This window comes from Cydia pomonella, chromosome 5 (genome assembly GCF_033807575.1).
Source record: "Cydia pomonella isolate Wapato2018A chromosome 5, ilCydPomo1, whole genome shotgun sequence".
Lineage (NCBI taxonomy): Eukaryota > Metazoa > Arthropoda > Insecta > Lepidoptera > Tortricidae > Cydia > Cydia pomonella.
The window spans coordinates 7,559,740-7,581,766 of NC_084707.1; the positions used below are offsets into that span (position 1 = coordinate 7,559,740).

General features: G+C 35.8%; 1 protein-coding gene across 1 annotated transcript in view; it reads left to right on the forward strand.

Moving 5' to 3' along the window:
* Positions 1-2,028: 2,028 nt before the first annotated feature.
* Positions 2,029-22,027, forward strand: part of LOC133517615 (integrin beta pat-3-like) — a 37,753-nt gene continuing 17,754 nt past the window's right edge. Inside the window, exons 1-6 of the mRNA XM_061850960.1 lie at positions 2,029-2,324; positions 17,816-18,019; positions 18,508-18,815; positions 19,007-19,088; positions 19,333-19,726; positions 20,940-21,153. Of these exons, the coding sequence (XP_061706944.1) occupies positions 2,169-2,324; positions 17,816-18,019; positions 18,508-18,815; positions 19,007-19,088; positions 19,333-19,726; positions 20,940-21,151 (1,356 nt within the window). The 5' untranslated portion in view covers positions 2,029-2,168 and the 3' untranslated portion in view covers positions 21,152-21,153. The remainder of the gene's footprint in view (positions 2,325-17,815; positions 18,020-18,507; positions 18,816-19,006; positions 19,089-19,332; positions 19,727-20,939; positions 21,154-22,027) is intronic.

Here is a 22,027-nt window from a genome sequence, read left to right on the forward strand (position 1 = left end):
TCAATGAATTTCATTTTTTTTCTGTAATTTCTAAAATAATTGAGATATATTTTTTCCTTATTTTTTCTCGACTAATCATAAGCAGCTCCATCCTCTGGTGCCGGCTTATCGTTGAGTTTTGGGACACGTTGTACATATGGTGGTAGGATTGAAGGATAGCCCTAAAAATGTCACGGGTATAGATAGAACTGAAAATTGATCATAGTTCATCAGTCGAACTAAGTGGAATTTTACACATCCTCTTAGTTCGATAATCGGGCTAAGTGGAATTTTGGAATTCGTCGTGGTTCGAAGATCGAACTAAGTGGAATCTTAGAATTCTTCGTGGTTCGATTTTCGAACTAAGTAGAATATAAAATTCCTTTTAGTCCAAGTGGTCGGACAGCGAGAAATTAAAATTCCTTGTCGTCCGACATGTCGGACCACGCGGCAGGAGGGTTTATTTTAAACAGGAATATTTTTGTGCGTAGGTGCCTCCATATAAGTGAAAACCCTCACTTTCAATTTCTTATGGTATTGTTACCTCAAAGATGTGTATCATTGGAAGACAATCAGCTAAAATATGCGTTTTGTTTTGATTTGACAAACACTGTATTCTCAGATATGTGCGCAATTACACATGATGCAGTGTTTAGTCAAATAAGACACTAGGTGTTAGGAGTTACAGTCTAATGTCTATTGAGGTACTTCAATATTTAGCTGAGAGTTAGCTATTAGTATTTATAAATATCAATTATTATTGCTATCACAAAATACCACATACCTAGTAAAACACTTACGCTTATTTCTATGCAAAATACTAATACGAGGCACAAAGTAGGTATATGATGGCAGAATTGCCACTCACTTTTCGGTAAAACAAAAACTTGTCTATTTTTTTCCTTTGGTTTACAGATTAAATTAGACCATTAGTGCGTTATTCTGTATGTAAAGTATTTTCATTTTCAAGCAACCGAACTTTAGTAGTTTCATTATTCATAAAAGTTTACACATGAATAAAAAGTATAACTTCAGTATTTGGCATATAATAACAGTGTATTGTATAGTATCTCCATTCCTCTGCATCTATCTTCAATAAAAAATCGGCAATTCTGTGCCGCACACCTTAGTGAAAAAGACATTAAATTGAAAAACTAACGAACGCTCCGCCAAAAAGCCGCTACCATACAATCCAAATTGCGCCCTCACTTGGTTAGCTGAAATCACATGAAACTTGCCATGAACATTAAAGTAAAGTAACACATATCTTTGTCTGGTATTATATCTATGTAGTTTTGTATATAAAAACATCCTTAAACATCCTTAAATAGAGCTTATTTTCTCTTAATAAGTATTATAATTTCTAGCAACAAAACCTAGTGCCAGACATAGATAAATGTTATTTGAATGACCATGCCAACTTTCATGTCAATTCAGCAAGTCGTTTTCAAATGAGAGATCGTTACATCGATTAGGTATATGGCGGCGACGGCGCGCGGCGGTTAGATTCGTGTGACTCGTCTCTACGCTTACAATTATGAAACGAAACGATGCCATGCCGCGACTAAAATGGCAAACAAACATGTACCTATACATAAAGTAATACCTGTAAGTAAACCTTAAAGTTGTCTGGAACTACCTATCGTTGTTTAGCGATAAGGACGCCTGTTGTTTACCTCTGTTTTTATGTACCTATTATGTGTATTTTGAGGTATAAAGAGGATTTATAATATTGTATTGTACACCCAACTTTTATACTACGTACGTATCTTTTTGTTAATCTACTGATTGGAATTGTTAAACAAACAGTATCTTGTATCTACCTTCCAAGTTCAATGTAATTTTTTCTTAAACAGCATAACTACCTGCATGCCTTTGTGACATCTCAATATAAATTCTACCGATTTGGTGATTATGGTAAGGAAATTACGCGCACACCTTATACATTATATATATGTGTGTGTATAATGTTGTATACAGAATGATTCATCTCTCTCGCGCTACTCAAGAAATGCAACTACAGTACAGACAACAGTCAGTGCGATGGTAACATCGAACGAGGGCGCGCGTACTCATTCCACATTCGAAATTCGAACGCTCGCGGAACTTTAACCGACCATCGAATATCGTCAAGTTCGAAATTTAAAAGTTTTGACGGTAATTTTAAATCTTTTCATAGTGTTTTTGTAATGACTATAAAAATGGGTTTACGGTGTTTATTGGTGTTAGTGTTTATGATTCATTTTGGTTGTGCACTGGAGTGCCACAACGTTTTTAGCGTAGAAAAAACCACTTGCGACGAGTGTATCAGATGTGGTGGGATATGGTGTTCGGATCCTAAAGAGGTGAGTAAAAATGTGTACTTAACCGAACCTAAGGTATTTTATAAAGCTGAAATGCAACGTCTGGAAGTTTTCACGTCAGTTTTTCTTATTTACTTACCTATACTTATTATATAAACATCACTGTCTATTAGCATGTCTCTAATTAGGTGTCTAATAATGTCTCTTTTCTCAAGCATATTTGGTTGGCTAGGTAAATTTAAAGCAAAATATTCCGCACACAACTTTACTTGAAAAGTATGAGGGTAGTGATGCCTGCTTGAAAAGCTTTATTTCTTAGTTAGGAAAACTACATAAAGGTGATTCAGATTACGCAGCAGTATGTAAAATCAGCATCAGTAAAAACGTACTTACTAATTTACTATATTTGGTTGGATTGGTTGACTGATAGAGAATGCCTTAAGGTATTATAGGATAGGGGATAGAGAGTAGGATAGGAGAGAGACTGGATAACCCTTTTAAACAACATTGGGCGTCGTTGCATGCTCCAATGCATCATGATTGTAAATAACCTATTAAGATAGAATTAGGATTAACTAACAAAGATATAAGTATGTTTTACTGTGCTTAACTAACAAATATGGACTGTAATTTGGTCTGAAATACTATATATAAAATTGAATTGAATTAAAAAAAATAAGTCCGCCATTTGTATCTTCATGTACCTATTGTGCAATAAAGATTAAATTAATATATTATTGCACATCAAAAAAGGTAGGTACCTACATATTAAGGTAGTGTGTACATATTTTTGTCACTTTGTCCGTATCGATATTTAATACCTTGACTCTACCTACGTATTAAAATAAGGTATAATTATCTATTTTGAGGATTTCCTATGAAAATAGGTGGGTGGGTTAAAATTATTTTCGTTGTCTTGTTTTTTGTCCCCAAAAAATGTGACGGAGTGGAGTTTTTTGTATGAAATGAAATTTAGTTTTAAATCAAATATACTCTACAGCTAGAAAGACATGCACTAGACTTTTTTAATTATTTAATAGAAGACAAAAATACAAGCGTGACGGAGTGGTCACTAACAAGACAACGATAATTATTTTGACCCGGGTGTCATTGACTGGTACTTTGGTAATGCTCATCATTGGGTAGTTTACATAAAGCGGGTTGCTTAAAAAAAATCTTCAGTGTCTATAGTATATTTCAAACAGCATGGGCACGGTGACAGACGTCATCTCCATACAATATCTTATACCTTTAAACGAGCAATTCTTGTATATATATTTCCGGGATCTCGGAAACGGCTCTAACGATTTTGCTGAAATTTGGTATATGGAGGTTTTTGGGGGTAAACAATCGATCTAGATTAGTCTTATGTTTGGGAAAACGCGTGTTTTCGAGTTTTCATGCGTTTTTCTTTCGACGCAGAATATGGTCGCTAATTTCGTGTTGCCGGCCACTGTCCGTCTGGTCCAGCGGGTTAAGACGCGGACTGCTAAACGAGTGTTACGGGTTCGAATCTCGCCCGGTGACTAACTTTTGTTTTTTTTTTATATGTTCAAGTTTATATATAATTTTTTAATTTTTATTGTTTTAGACAAGTTTAATTTAGTAATAAAATGTAGTTAAGATTATCACCTATACACCACCATATTACAATAAATAGTTATAACCGAGCAAAGCTCGGTCGCCCAGGTACTATAACCTTAAAACACAAAATCTTGCAAAATTGTACTGAGATGACATCTGTCACCGTACCCATGTTGTTTGAAAAATACTATCTTATAGTTAAGTCTGCACCGTCTTTGAAGTGAAAAAAGAGTGGAATTCCTATTTAGGAATTTGACATTTATTGTGACACTGCCACACTATGTCACTGCGAAAATATTTTCAGAAAGAGCTCGGTCTGACACTATTTAGTAGAGCGTTTATGAATGAACTTGACCAGCCGTCAAACTGTCGCTAATTGGTCAAATTATTACTCAACTCGACCATTGACTGGGTCAAATGTAGGAATATATTGTACTGCCTAGTAAGTTTAGGTGGTAGTAACGTCTTTAGAAAATATAAATGATTACTTAAATTTTGTAATTTGTATTGGTTCTTTCCACGACGAGTCGACTTAAAGACACTTGGAACTATTAATGCTATAGGCTAATATACAGTTCCAAAACATTACACTTATTTTATTTACTATCTACGGCTACGGTCAATAATTTATTTCAAGGTAAAAAAAAAAACTATTTAGGCGGCTAAAAATTCCAAACAACTCCAATTCCAATTCCAAAAAAAAAAATTATACTACGTCGGTGGCAAACAAGCATACGGCCCGCCTGATGGTAAGCAGTCTCCGTAGCCTATGTACGCCTGCAACTCCAGAGGAGTTACATGCGCGTTGCCGACCCTAAACCCCTCCTCCCCTCATTGAGCTCTTGAATCTTGATCTGATGCTGATGTTGATTTTTATTGTCAAATCAGAATAACAATATTTAGTCTGAATGCCACTCGTATACCCAATGGTATACCTACATAGGTACTTTGTTTTCAATCGCTCATACGAAACAACACCTTGTTTAAATGACGTAAATATTATATTGAACAAATTGGTTGTTTTTCATGAGTCATAACTATTACACATAAACTAACAGAATTATGCAAATTCAACTTGTTTAAACAATAGCGCATGACATGACTTTTGAAAGTATGTTGACACTCTCTGAATTAGAAAGGGTAAAATTACTACTGATATGCCGTCGAAAATATATAAAAAATTACGAAATTTTCACATTGAAAAATTCTGATAACTTTTAAACATCTCATAGTTTTGTATGAGGAACGAAAATGTCTGCTTCCAAAATGAAAGTTTCCTTAATCTTCCCGAAATTTCCGAGAACTTTTTTGCAACTTTCCGCAACTTACACGTCTGTAAAACTGACAGCAGCAAAATATTTTACAATTTTGATAGAGAAAGCTCGTTCCGCAGTTTATCACGCCTCTGCGACCCCTATAAACCAAATTTATTTTGAAATAATGCTTGATTTGCAAGTGACATTATAATTTGAATCTTCAAATTTACATATAAGGTTGATAGTTCATCGGATTATTTTGCACAGAATAGTGTGCCCTTATTCCGACGCAGACAATGACGGCCAACGCATTTCCCTGACTGTCCATCACGCGGACATTCAAATTAGTGTTCTGAACCGACATGCTGGTTAACGTATAAATAAGCTCTCGGAAGCGGCACAATGACACGACGCGGCAGATTGTTGTCAAACTCTATACAACTTTTCATTCTATATAAAAAAATCTGCAAGTTCTTGGCACTGTCCGATTAGTTGCCACTTTCAATTTCATTTCCCTTGGGTCGTTTATCTTACTCGTATGGAAAGGTAAAATGGTATTTAAGGAACACAGTAAACAACAACAACAAAAGTACAACACTTGACTTTATTCCAAATGGCAAACCGTACTAATTGGATCAGAAAACACATAAAACAAAAATACATGCGCCTACAATTTCACATGAAAAAAAGTAATTATAAATAAACAAGATACGGTTAGTTAGTTAGTTTAGTGACGTCATCCAATCTGGTGAAGTGTTTCCAGGAGTTACTACCTACCTTAGAATTTCCTGAGCGACCCCATTTCCCAATATCCGGCGAAGGGGAGGGTTACTGTAAATATCTATACGAGTATAAAACAAAAGCCTTGCATGTCCAAATATACCACTAGGGAATTTAGCTAATAATGCCTAATAACTGTAACATTTTAGTCGTTGAACCACGCAAGGCCCAAATTCCCATTTATGACAAAAAAGTACCAATTAGAAACGGCACTCTTAAAAATTATAAAATATTTTTTTTCATCTGGGCTAGTTAATTATGAGGGCTTTCAATATTTTTTAAACTTGATTGACATGATTTACAGGTTATGGTAACGGCTTTCTATCTAGAAGTCTGAATGCTGGTTAAATTTCCATTGATATAAATAAAAATCGTTTATTTTACATCATTGATCCATAAAGTTGTTAGTATAAAAAATCTTAAAAACTATGTTAATTACTAAAGAAAAAAAAACAACTAATTAAAAAATGTAATAAAACTTAAAACTAGCAACTTCGCTTATGCTCCGGGTGCTGAGGGTCTAAGAGCTAGGTATTAGGTAGACGTGGCCACTAGGGGCACTAGGAGACGAGGAGCGCAGATTGCCATGCTCTACTTAGCTCTCCCAAAAGCCAGTCGAGGCGGTTGGCCAGTACCCTGAGAAGACTGTTGAGATATAGCTTACAAAAATTTAAAAAGTATCACTCTTAAATCACTAATTATGATCTGTTTTAGTATAAGAATATAGGCAGTATATTAAAATAGGAATATAATAAATTAAGGTTAACTTATTTAAATACCTAAATGATATAAACGTCATTGCGCGCATTCATACAATAAGTAAAATTGTGTTCCTATATTTTTTGTTCTACGGGTATGAGAGCACAATTTAGACATTCAAACGACATCTTCCGGTCAATACTGCTCATAAATATCGAGATGAATCACTCGTTACGACGAACAAAAGGCTGCCGTCATTGCTAATTTTACCATAATTATAATGAAACAGCTTCCTTAGCTAATAGCCAAGCTGGGACAAGGTATCTAATAAGTATGTGGTTATTTATGAATAAATATTTCAACCTGCCTTTAGAAGGTATCTAAAATGAAAACAAAAAAAGGAGCGAAAAGTTCGTTAACACCTCTTTCTGTAGAAAAAGAAAATGTTTACCAAACAGTTAACAAAGCAATCGTTACGTATAGACTTCCAGTTAACATCCTATAAACGTACACAACGTGCATCTAAGTGTACACACGAAACGTGGAAACATCCGCACACACAATTCCGAGAAATTATAAATACAACTCGACCTAATTTCGTGTTTGGATATTAAAATGTTACACAATTTTTAATGTCAGCAAGTGTAATCGCTGGAACACTTGCATGATCGCTATAGCATGCGTATGCGTTGATATGAGCTACCTTATTCATAAAACATTTTAACACGACTGTGCTCTCGTGGCTAGTATATCTTGAGTTCCGGATTCGTTATAAGTATACATAATCGGAGAACACGCTCGTTAGTATGAGCCCGTTTGCTTGAGAATAACGGCCAATGCGTGTAATCAATCATGTTTTAAATAATGTTCTTGCGCTTGCGCGTCGCCTCTTAATTAGGACCTCTAACCAATTAAAGCTCACCCATAACCGTACAATATCATACGTAATATCAGTAAAGGGGTAATGGGATTTTTAATAAAAAGAAATGTCAGAAACTGTGACATTCGCTATCTGATGCTATATGACGAATCCATATTTCGTAAACGAGCGTGAATGTACCCATTACCACCCATTTACGCCGTGAAATTAATGTCACTCGATGTGACAGGACTGCAAGTCATTTATTTTCACCTTCGACATTGGCATTTTGATCGGGAGCATTACTTTAGGGCTTCGTTGATGAAATAGGGTCAGCGAATATCACGACGATGGCTGGTCGATTGTAAAGTTTAATTGCTAGCCTTCTTAATGCATCATTTATCCTGAACTTACGAGGGGACGATTAACGATGACAATGGTAATTATCGTTTTATTGGGCATATTTTTAGGTGTCAATGAAAATTATGTTTTGGACGGTTTGTTTATAAAAGACAGTATAGGTAGTTTAAAAATGTGTTTCATCAATTCAACCATAAATTCTTGAGATTTAATAGAGGGCTTAATTTGTAGTACACTTGTTTGTCACCGACGTGCATAAAAAAATGACTGGTATAACGTTCGTTTGTCATTTGGAGTACCTAATAACTATCCAAGCGTATTTAGGGATACGTTTACAATTATTTTATCAGTTTAGCTCTAGTCTATCTTACACAACATGTAGTCAGAATCAGATCAAGTCAAAACTATAACCTACGTTTCGTGTTTTTTTTTTACAATTACCTAAGTAGGTGTTACTATTACTTTCTCGGCAATTTTGTTACGAAACATACTACATCTAGAATCGACAAAGAACTCAAAACAAATCTAGCTCCAACGTTAAAATATTACTATTTTAGAATTACCTAATATATTTATATTGCGTCAATACAAATGTTCGCCGATACTTTGATACATCATCGTAACATCCCAGTTGAAATGGCTCAATTACTTTATCCGGCCAACGTGCCCGTTTGGTTCGGGTATGAGTCGACCCGGTTAGTGTAATTATGTCATAAATATAATTCGGTAACGACCATAACACCTAATTCCCATATCTCTAAACAAAAAAAAAATATTAACCTTAATGACATGTTAACATTTTTAATTTGGAGTTATAGGTAAGTAACAAGCATCAAACAAAACATTTGTTCAAATTATTGTAATTTCACTCCCTTTTTACGACAATAAAAATATACTAAAAGCGATGATTTATTTTCCAACAAAACAACGGTTACTTATGTAAAAAGTGCACCTTTGCAGAATGCATTTCACCGATTTAAAATGCAATTAACTCTCGATAGTTGAACTAAATTGATTTTCTTAACCAATGTCAACAAAAAAACCACGTCAAATTAAAAACAAAAAAACACTGCACTCGTAACTGTAAACTACAAATCTATTTCGCAAATGAACTGCCACTCAGTTTTTATCTTCAAAAACACCGCTTTGTAATTAAAAGCAAACCTTGTCTTGCGTCGACGTTATGCTACAGTTTACTTCAATTTACCTACGATTTGCTTAATGAGGTACAAAATAAGGAATGCCGAAAAAATTTAAATGAATGAACATTGAATAAATTAACGAGTGAGACACGCTCTATATTCAACATTTCATTACATAATATGTTAACTGTATCTTTTTTTTTTTTTTTTGCTAGCAAGATAAATGTTTTTTTTTTGCAGTCTATCAAATAACTCTATTGTTTGCCACCTTATTATACTATGAATTTAAATTGAAAGAGGCAATAATGGACATTCGTAATGTGTACGGGAAAGCTAGAATAGAGTTATCAACCCGACAGATTTTAACCACGCGTTCCCGAGGTCATAAGGTGCAAAAAATAATATATGAGTTTTGGTTTAATTACGCAAAAGAAAATAGTTTTGGTAAAAAAAATGTATTTTTTGTACACGACAGGTTTTACATCTAGGCGAAAAAAAACATTACAACAAATAAATAAAGTTTTTTAATTTACAGACAAAAATTCGAGTTTCCTTTGAAATATTCATGTCTATCAGTAGGTATGTCTAAATTAAGTCACATAGTGGCACTGACGCAGCCAGAAAGGCGTTTTTAGGGTTCCGTAGCCAAATGGCAAAAAACAGAACCCTTATAGATTCGTCATATCCGTCTGTCTGTCCGATTATGTCACAGCCACTTTTTTCCGAAACTATAAGAGCTATACTGTTCAAACTTAGTAAGTGGATGTATTCTATGAACCGCATTAAGATGTTCACACAAAAATAGAAAAAAAAACAATAAATTTTAGGGGTTCCCCATACTTAAAACTGAAACTCAAAAAATCTTTTTTCTTCAAACCCATACGTGTGGGGTATCTATGGATAGGTCTTCAAAAATGATATTGAGGTTTCTAATATAATTTTTTTCTAAAATGAATAGTTTGCGCGAGAGACACTTCCAAAGTGGTAAAATGTGTGTCGTCGTCGTCGTCCCCCCCCCCCCGTAACTTCTAAAATAACAGAATGAAAAATCTAAAAAATATGATATACATTGTCATGCAAACTTCCACCGAAAATTGGTTTGAAAGAGATCTAGTAAGTAGTTTTTTTTTAATATGTCATAAAATTAAAAAAAAAAAAATTCATCAAACCCATACGTGTGGGGTATCTATGGATAGGTCTTCAAAAATGGTATTTAGGTTCCTAATATCATTTTTTTCTAAACTGAATAGTTTGCGCGAGAGACACTTCTAAAGTGAAAAAATGTGTCCCCCCCCCCCCCCCTGTAAATTCTAAAATAACAGAATGAAAAATCTAAAAAATATATATGATATACATTACCATGCAAACTTCCACCGACAATTGGTTTGAACGAGATCTAGTGAGTAGTTTTTTTTTTATACGTCATAAAATTAAAAAAAAAATTTTTTTCATCAAATCCATACATGTGGGGTATCTATGGATAGGTCTTCAAAAATGATATTTAGGTTCCTAATATCATTTTTTTCTAAACTGAATAGTTTGCGCGAGAGACACTTCCAAAGTGGTAAAGTGGTAAAATGTTGAACAAGATCTAGCAAGTAGATTTTTTTTTAATACGTCTTAAATGGTACGGAACCCTTCATGCGCGAGTCCGACTCGCACTTGGCCGCTTTTTAGGGTTCCGTAGCCAAATGGCAAAAAACGGAACCCATATAGATTCGTCATGTCCGTCTGTCTGTCCGATTATGTCACAGCCACTTTTTTCCGAAACTATAAGAGCTATACTGTTCAAACTTGGTAAGTAGATGTATTCTATGAACCGCATTAAGATGTTTACACAAAAATAGAAAAAAAAAACAATAAATTTTGGGGGTTCCCCATACTTAGAACTGAAACTCAAAAAATCTGTTTTCATCAAACTCATACGTGTGGGGTATCTACGGATAGGTCTTCAAAAATGATATTTAGGTTTCTAATATCATTTTTTTCTAAACTGAATAGATTGCGCGAGAGACACTTCCAAAGTGAAAAAAAGTGTGTGTCCCCCCCCCCCCCCCCCTGTAACTTCTAAAATAACAGAATGAAAAATCTAAAAAAAATATATGACATACATTACCATGCAAACTTCCACCGAAAATTGGTTTGAACCAGATCTAGTAAGTAGTTTTTTTAATACGTCATAAATGGTACGGAACCCTTCATGGGCGAGTCCGACTCGCACTTGGCCGCTTTTTACTAAGTTATTACAGAAACAAATTTTCACGAGAATTGTCATCATCTCTAAAATAAGAAACAGAAAACTTTGTATGGCATTATTCTCTCAATGCGGTCAAGAATACACTCTTTAAAATCCGTCTGGTTTTACCGCCCATGTATATCAGGATTGAGATTATAAATTTCTACCATATTCAGTATTTTGTTTTAATGTTGAGTTCGACTATAACCTAAAATTCAACGTGAAAGCTGCAATATCTTATGCAGTAACACATCAATCAATACAATTAAGGCATCGAACCATTCGCCCATTAACACGTTTAGCGCCGCGCACACATCTCCGTGTTCGCTAGTTTGCGCAACGCGTACCTTTACAAAAATCATAAAGATCACAAAGGGCGTTTATCTGGCATTTAGTGGGTCAGACGCAATCGGCCAATCTGATTGGGAGGATGACCTTAACGGTTCTTTTGATCCGATTTTAAAAAGGGAAGATTAAAACTCGTATTGTTTTACGACAGCGAATCCAATGTAAAGATTAATCTTATTAGTAGGTAAATATATTTTCTCCACCCAACATCGTATCGAAAGTAAAAACTGCTGGTGCAATTTTGTTATGTACAAATATTTCGAGTATGAGACCTATCATAAATGAATAGTCAAGAAATCATACAAACCCCAGGTTATACATATTAACCTATATTTAGATTAAAAATTATTCTAAACTAATCTACACGAATTTATAATACTCGTATGATCGTTAATACCAAAGTCACCATATAGACCTTACAAATGCCGGCATATTTCATAAATCGTCTATAAGATGAGAAAGAAGTTGAAAGAACTGTTAGTTTTCCGTTTAAAATATTACCGTTGACTCATCTTCATTATACTAGGAACTTTTAAACTAAATTGCCAACGTTGGGGTAGAGCCAAGAAAATCGCGACGATTTTTCCGCCAGACACTATATGCACATACAAGTATACTGTTGTCTGCGCTAGTCACATATTTTAGAAGTCTGTAGTCTCCTTATAGGTCATCGACTTGTTAAAGAATCCCTACAATTGCGTTACAATCTTGAAGGTTCGTTGGTTCTGCCTGGAGCTGCGAGCTGCAAATGATGTAATACCTTAATTGGATTATCTACAGTTATACCGTTCCTTTTTATACCTGCGTATTTTACCAGCCTTTTTCCTAATAATGCTTGTGCTTACTTCGTGTAATAACGACTATACTGTATGGGATTAGCACATTGTATAGTAGTATGTGTTCAATTGATGAACTACGTAATAGAAATATAGGTATGCCGTTATTGAATTTTCCTTGCCGCGCTGCATAACGCGGGCTTATTTGATGATCTCATATTACATGGAATTTCAACCAATTGAAAGCATAATTCTGAGGATTTCCCATGAGGCTGATAGATAAAACATGAAATCGATATTTTTGGTTTTGACAAGGAGCAATGAAAAATTAATTTCGATATGAAAATCCCTCCGAGTCCCTCCCATTCTACTTCGAAGAAGAAAATGTGAAAAATCACTTGAATATATTAGTAGCATTTTGAAAATTGACTGCCACACAGTAATAGAATAATTTTGCGTTATTAATAAATGTTTATATTTAGAAAAATATATATATATAAGTACTAAAGAGAACATCGGTCGTTGCTCCACTGTTCGACTCTCAAGGTAGGCCGACGACTCCTCACGCCCCACATTCGCTTTCCTGCTACTAAATAAGTATCTCTTCTGGGTATCTTCATAAAATACGTTTTAATGTTTCATTTGTGTCCCTTTCCTTCTGCTTATTTTTGCAACGTAAACGAATTTGTACCATTTCACAGTAGATGGATTTAAGGAAAACAGAACTAATTATATTGTTTTAACAATTGGATTAAGGCGTGAGGAGCGTCATAGAGCGACTGTTTGAAGCAGCCGAGCAGCAAAATGCAGACTAGTTAGAGTGTCGTATTGTAAGTAACTCGCCGTAGCTACAACGACTGCACTTTGCTGCTGGACTCAACTACTTCAAGCACTCCATCTATGGCGGATATGAAGATTTACCTAACCTAGTGACAACTCTACATTCCGCTCTATTTCAATACAATAAAAAAAATCTTCATTTTTCATTCATATGCAAGGAAAGAAAAGTTTACGTTGTTGGACATTTCATCATGAATTGCAATTTAATATCTGTGGATAGTTTTATCTTAGATGTCGTAACGCGAGATACACCCGTTCTGTGGGTAGACCTGCGCGCCCTGCCACCCACACAAATTTACCTATTCCGACCAATCCAGACGCCTTTCACTCATTCTATCCTTTTCACTTCAAGCGGGTGCAAGCCAAAACACACAAGACGAGAAATGTTACAAGTTCCAGATGTGGTCGGAATAGGGAGGCTAGTACAATCGTCGACATTTCTATTGCACTCCCACGTAGAACTTCTAAGGTTTATTGCCCTTTTAAATTGTACTTAGATATTATTGCTCGATAATAAAACGTTGCAGTTTCTCAATGCGTTTCCGCCGCTATTTAAACAGGCATGTTGGTTTACTTAATGCAATTTAGAAATGCACTTTACGTACCTATTGTAATTTTAAGTTTAATTTCGGTAATTTTACTTCGAATTTAAACCGTCGTTCGGCATATTATTATTAAACTTTTTTTTACTCTCTCTCACTATACTCGCATGCTTTTAGTCACTCGTGCTTCGTGTTTCCTAGGTCTGCATTTTAAGCACTAGGGAACTAGTACTAGGGGACCGGCCCGATGGGAGTCACTAAGCTAGAAAAATACATGATTCAAACCGTCAAATTAGTTCAATTTTTGATTGTATTCTTCTTCACGAGACGGAACATCATACATAACAACAAAACATAACATTCTTGTCTTGATTGTTATAATTGTACATACTACCGTGTGGACACAAACAACCGGTTATGTTTGTCGCATTAACAGTCAACACCGATGAATAAATCATGTGTGGTGTGAATGACTAAATAAGAAGGGACCAGTTATTATAGAACGATCAAGTATCGGGTGACGGTAGAGAAACGGTGTTCAGTACAAGCTTTATTTGACCATTAAATGTTATTCGCCACCACATGTATGTATTATAGCAAAGATAATTAATTTTAATAGAGCATTAGAGAGCTAAAGTCTAAGAAAAAAACGTGCTGCTTATTTTGACATCCAAAACAGATGGCGCTGTACTGCGCCATATGTTTTGCGGTCACTGAATTCACAAACGTCAACCTTTGACAAGGGTTATCGCAAAATGTATAGAGCTATACAGCGCCATCTCGTTTACCTGTCAAATTCGAAGCACGAAATAGTCTTAGATTTTACATTACACTGTAGTATGTTACACTGTAGTTTATAATGTTTATATACTTACCCCCTTATTCATAAACATGTACTAAAGTTACGATGTCGCTCCTCCTCCTCCTCCTCCTCCTCCTCCTCCGCTTCGAATTTGAACAAAATTTTACGAGAATCGGGTGAGAAATGCGAACTGTTGAAGAGAACATCCGTACATACGAAAGCATTTTTGTCCAAGCTGAACGCTCGGTCAAAAATACATTGTCATGAGCATCTTACCTACAAGCTTTATAAAACTGTATCTTTTTCATATTTTACGTAAAACGTATGTGAAATGTAAAAGATTAGTTAGATGAATGTGTAAGTAGGTATAGGTAAGATGATGATGATATTCTCTAAACGATCACCTTATACACTTAAAAAAAAAAATATATTTAAATTATATTTCACATTTACCTAAATTGAGTAGTGTAATAAGATACCGTTTTGCATAAAAACAACAAATATCTTAAATGAATATGCAATCTGTAGAGAAAACGGATCCAAACAGTTAATCTATGGTTTCATAGCTTAATGGAACTCTAGCTTGCACATATGCAGTTATGCACAATGCATTAAGTGGCATGTCCGTCTTGAGCGAGCTCTTTATTCCGCGACTAAGCTTACCGTGGCGCCAGACATTCCAAAGATCTAAACAAAGACGGAAAACACTAGAAGTGGACTTTGATAAACGAAAGCCGCATGACAGAACACGAATCTGGATCTGGATCACAATCGTTTCAATACAGTTCAAGGTTTGTTGTCAAATTACAATTTAAGTAGTTGGGGTCAAACACATTTTAGAAAAAGGTCACTTCTAAGGACAATATAATAAAAGTTAACGGCATTGGTACATATTTATCCCGTTTTTCTTATTTGTATCTTAAGTACTGGAAAAATATACCCCGCCTGTAAAGGTCCGCTTAAGAATTAGCTTTAGATTCCCTTAAATTTGCGATTCTACAGGAAAGACGCGAACGTCGACCCGATTCGAAGAACGAGATACGACAACGATAAGTTCTGGTTTAGTTAAGTTCTCTATTAGATATCGTTTGTATGTCGTATAATTGACAGAAGCAGCTCGATTCGGGCAACCAATGTCACTTTGACGTTAGAAATATCGTAGATAGATCTTACTGGGACCACAGCGGAATCGAAATAACGTCAATGTTGACATGTCGTTTAGTTATCAATCTTTTAAAGATCTTTCCAAGATCTTAAACGTGTCTCAATTATTCGTCGAATCGGGCCACGTGTTTCATTATAAAATGTGTATGACCCCTTTTCTTTTAATTTCATTTGGCTTAAATTGACTTATCTATTAGAGGGTGATTTTAAAATGTAAATAATTCTTTCCGATTAAAATCTCCTACTTTTGTAGATATTTCGTATGTAGATATTCTACCTATCTTGATCATTATTCTAAAATATCCCGTGTTTTTTTTTTAATTTGATGTATATATTATGTATCATTCACAAAATAGTACTTTAATTTTGGCGATTAAAAAGCATTTATATTTTCTCAAATATTACATATCCTAACTGGACGACCAAACAAAGAAGGAAGTCGATTCTAATTTATCTATTTGTTATCATTTTGAACTGGGTTTGATACGCCTTTAACGATCGTCTTGGTGATTGCCGGACATCTCTCGCACGATTTTCGCTTCATTTTGCGTGAACTGCATGAGCGATCTTCAAGGTCTTATAAAAATAAGATCACAACTGTAACGAGTTGTTAAATCAGAATCGGGCTCAAGTTTTGTTTTAAGCTACCTACTTATCTTAATGCTCTAAACTCCTCTCGGTACGGAATATTACGTGATATTCTGCGTAGGGGCGCCACTACTACAATCTGAGGATCTACCGCGAATCAAAAGAATCGATCGAATCGATCACTCTTACATATTCAAGCTAAATTTCGATTTTCACGTTGCCCGGTAGGCCCTTTGTAAACAATGTCATATTTTATTATCTGTGAAAACTTGTTAAAGAACAGTTTAATGGTTTAAGGCACAGTATGGTATAAGTTATTCTATGGAGTCTATGGTTTACGATAGGTGCTAGTGCTGCACTCTGGCGGCAGAACATTGCAATAATACCCCCTATTCTATCAAAGGGATTGTCAGTTGCGCCCAAGCCACATCCAGCTAACCGTCGCGAATGTAACTATTTCAACCAGTTTCAATCTCTGCTTCATTAGCGCGGCGATTTGTGTAATTACTCGTCTAGCATACGGCCAGCGCCTTACAAGGAGCGAAGTGGAGCTTACGGAGCATTCTTGAAATTTATCTCGTTGATAGTACAGTCAACATTAAAATTAAGTTACTAGACTATACGCAAAGAGAATTGAGTATAGAGGCGTATTGTCAAAGTAAATTTTGTAGTCGACTAAATTTTACTGCAATTTTTCGACACAGGACTAAAATTCTTAGAATGACATATGGCTATTTGACCCATGTTCTTTCACTGATATGTGTTAAATATCAAACGAGCATTCGAGCATACATTTTTCTTAATATTTTGAGGCATGTTTTTTCTTATACTTTATTTATCTTATACGGACTTATTCTTTGCTATACGTCAAAAGTATCTACCGTTCTCTGTTTAACAAAAAAGATATGTAGATTAATCAGACTATGACAGATACTTTTAAACGCACAATATAGAGATACACGTATTATGTATCTACATCTTTGGAAAAGTATTCGAGGATGGCAAATACTTTTGTCGCGTTGTTTTGACTCTGACTGTACTACCTAGGTACCAACCTAGTGCCATAGCTGCTATGTGCCTCAACAGTATTTGTCTATTGTCGGCTACTAATAAGATTCTACAAATAACGAGACGTCATGTTATAATATAATGTCACGAAACAGAAGAATGCTGAAGCAGATAGTTTGACCTTTGTAGCTACATATAGGGAAGGGATTACATTACAATTTACAATCGACTTTCTGTGTTTATTTTTACAATGATAACTTGTTAAAAAAAAAGGTTTTTTCGCCTAAGTGTATTGTCTAGCCAAAACTAGTTTTGACTGAAATACATTTTTGAACAATTAATCAGAACTAGTTTTGCAAAATGGTGAAAACTAGTTTTCGCTGAGGCCTTACAAAAAAACTGGTTTTAACTGAGCCGATAAGAAACACTAGTTTTAACCGAAAACAGGTTCTTACGGTAACATACAAACTTTTGTAAATATTGTAATACTCGTACTCAAACATTTAAAAAATACACATAATTAATATCGTGTATTGTGTTTTGTTGCAGGATAAAAAGTGCAAAAACCCGTTAAATACATTAGGCGACGAGTGGTGTCCGAGCCACAAGGAAAAAGCTCACGTGGAAACCATCGCTCGAGACGGCATGGTATTCAGCCCTGAGTACCTGGAACAGGTGGCTGAAATTAACTCGGCGAAGGTCACACCTCTGAAAGTTAACGGATACCGCCCAGTGAAGGGGCCCCAGCAAAAGGTACATTTTTATTATTATTGAAAATCTGACAAATTAGGTATCCAGAAATGATGGACAAAATAAGTTAGATAGTATATCCGTTCAATAAAAATGGTGTCTGCGTTATACCAGTGTTGAAAAATCAATATAGAAAAAGCTTCTCGGTCTCATATTTTGACAATTTTAACACGTTATTTGGTTAAAGCCGGAGAATGCTTTAAATAAAAATAATGCACCCACCAGTGACCCACAATCGTACGTCCAAGCTATATTCTTGCAAGCCCTCTCGTGCATGAGAGGAGGCACAGCTGGGCAGCTGTGGGGTGTATATACGCGGAATTATTATTATTATATTAGTTTAGATCCAGAAATGCCTACCTACATGCTGGTAATGCTAGTATTTTGTGGTTGCACAAACTAAAGCCTTAATTACTATGCACGTAAGTACTTGTGCCTAATGTAATTTTAATTGTCATTCCGACGTGGATAATACTATTTTTTGTTCGCAGACACGTTATAATGTTTACAACACGACGCAACCATCTGGAAAATCGAGCGTTTTTGTAAAATTAGAAATGATTAACAATAAACTACAAGTCATTACAACGGTGAAAGAAGGATTTTGCTCACAGAATTCGCCAAAGTTTGAGTATGTTTTTCTGGAAGTGGGTATAGAGGGTGTTAAAGACCAGGCTGTGCTCAAGTACGTGGTGCCGTGCGGTTGCGGGTGCTCGGAGCAGGTGGTGCCGGCGGACCAGGAGTATTGCCACGGGTATGGCAACTTGACCTGCGGCGCGTGCCAATGCAACGACGACAGGTGAGAGATTATATTTTATTCATTCTTTAGCAAATTATGTTTTATGAGATGAGTCTACATTATTTGACTATAAAGGTAACAAGAATCACAGTTGACAATATATTTCGAGCCTTTTGGGGATTCTTTATCAGGGTGAAGTCCTCACGCACGCCGCCGCTATATTAATTTAAGCGAAAGTTTTTTTTTTACAGGAAAGGGAAGTTTTGTGAGAAAAAAAACTGCCAAGACCGCGGAGATGTATCAACGTCGTGCATTGGTTCTTCAAACACCAAGGTAAGGGTAGGTTACGACACTTGACGTCTTCAATTTGATAAATCAGTCGAGAACGCGTCAACAATGGAAATTGTTGACGCGTTCTCGACTATAGCAAGTACGGCTTCAGCTATTATCCTGACTGGGCAAAAAATGATCGCGAATATTTAAGCAGAAACATTTACTTTCAGAAAAAATAAGTAGGTATAGTAATTAAGGATACATTTGCTAGTTTTCTTTTTAATTTTTACAATATTTCAAACAGGAGCAGTGCTCAGGCAACGGCGTTTGTGACGAGTGCAACAAATGTCAGTGTTACGACGAACCCACAATACAAGGGTCACAATATTTCGACCCCGACAATGATTGCAAAGATCTCTGTACAACAATCAACTACTCTGAATGCCACGTTGACTGTCTAATAAGCAATACAGAAGGACCTTGCGAAGCATGTGGTGGTCATGATTTCATCCAGAGCTGGAATGAAACTCTGCTGGATCAGAGGGATGAATTAAATAGAAAGTTGTGGGTAAATTGTAGCGTCAATTCAGAGGGCAGAATACTAGTATATTGGGCAATGAAGATTAACACATTCATCTACATGATGCGGAATGATCAGGCAGATTCTGGTGCACTCGTCAACACTGGTGGCGGAAACGGTAAGTTGTTGAATCAGCTATTTCTGGTTGTATGAGATATATGTAAGGGCTTGATTATGCTTTATCGTGAAAGCATAATGCCCGCGACCATTAAAAAATATTTTTATATACAATTCTGTATATAAAAATATTACACTAAAGCATTTAAAGTGTTTTAATATCCTTTAATATGGAATATAGTGTTGTTAGAACATATTAGATATATCGTCAGTATCTATATAATATATTGGATTGTTAACGGCTCAGAAACGGGACGCAGTTCATAACTAATACATGACGCCGCATATTAAATACCTATAAGAAGTAGCTACACTTAAGAGATGACTTGCATATGTATAGTATTTGGTTTCTTAAAGCTTTTGAATTTTAACTATATGCTTATGAAAAGGCGATATTATGACAGACCCAGCGTTATAAAAATGTAAGTGACAGCTTTTGACATAGGGATGACAAAGAAAAGTGGACATGTCATAACGCATGCATTTGCGTCATTGGTCAGCAGGTTTTCTGATATGAACTACTCTGAGTTCCAAAATTAAGTAAAATACGCTGTAAATGGAAAGTCGGATATGCAGTAGTACCTATTCTATTCCACATATGTTAATGTTGTCGTAGAAACAGCTGCGTTTCGTCATAACTATGAGAAACTAAACAAACAATTAAAACTAATATAGTCTACGTCCTAAAACAATAATCAATCGTTTGACGTAAAATTGAATCCCAACAAAAATTTCTTAACAAGTCAAATTTTGATTATATCCTACAGCGAAATGTAAGCATACCACTACCGGTTCATGATAGCAGATAGCGAGATGAATCCATGTGCCGAACTCGAGACGGTTTCTTGGAATATAACCAAACTAAATTAAGCCCGTAGCCAACCAATACTCGGGATCCGGTTGGTAACCAACTAACCAGTCTCCTTCTTTCACATGTCGAGGGTTTTTAATTAGCATTTGCGGGCTGTTAAGTGCAATCGCATAATAAATAACAAAGCGAACACGCGGAATATCTGCCTGCCGCTGTAGCAATTAATATAGGATAAAAACAATCGATATTTTTTAGGCGTCCTAAATTAAGGCCAGGCTTGAATCATTGATATACATTGAATCTTGCGGCATCTTCTGCAAGTTTACAGTAAGCAATTGGCAGTGTTTATTTATTCCATTACCAAAGTACAATACAGGCTTTTCATGATCTGGTATATTTTCAGTGACGATCCCAGTGGTGATCGGCGTAATAGCCGCGATAGCGGCAGCGGTGGCCGCCGCGGTTGGCTACGTCATGTGGAAGGGGCAGGGAGCGCTGCCCGCGGCTGGCTCGAACTACGCCAACATCGAGCCCGAAGACAGCGTTGGAGTCAACCCCCTTTACAAGCCCCCGACGTCGTCGTTCAAGAACCCGATGTATGCTGCGAAGTCTTAATGGTGAGTGTTTTACTCATTCAACTTACTATTTTTCTACATTGGGGTCTACCCTCCGTCCAAAATAAAACGGGAGTCAACTATGGACAGCCAGCTGAACCCTTTAGGTGATATCCTGGCACACAAATTCTAAGATTTCATGCCGTATAATTTTATAGGAAAGATGCACGGGCTGCTTCGATCTGTGAAATCTTTTTATTACTCTTTAATATTCAAGAGCAGCACTTGTGCTCGACTAATGAGAACCCCGTCACTGTCATCTATGTCGTGTCAAACAGTCAATCCCTGCTTCTACCTTTTATATCATAATTCCGACAGGCAGTAAAATAGCGTTCCCTAACAATTTTACGACTATCAGTTAAGTCTCACTGTCTCCACTCCACTCTACAAGGAAAATATTCTTTCAAACATAAATAAAGTTTCATTGAAACTTTACGACTATGCCGGTGAATGGCCTGAGTATACTTACACAGGGATATCATTTATCAAACGAACGAATTATTGTGCGCGATATCGCAGCTTGGCCTTGCCGTTTCATGAGCTATGATATATACAAACCCTTCACTAGATTCTTACGTTATTGAATTATGAAAGATCTTATTATAGTGTTGCCACTAATTGAGTGATATTTAATTATAATTATAACTTGACCTTTCTACACAGATAAAGAAGGTTTGCCGTTTTTGAGAATGTCTAACTACGACAACATACACACTAACATATACACTAAGATACTGATATGCTGTACAGTTTTTATAAACCAAGCTATTATTGGTATCATGTTAAGCGGCTCCCCGTGGTTTTCATCGATTTTTGACTAATTTTGAGTCGTTATACTCCTTCATTTGCACTATAGATAGAATTAATTTATAAGACA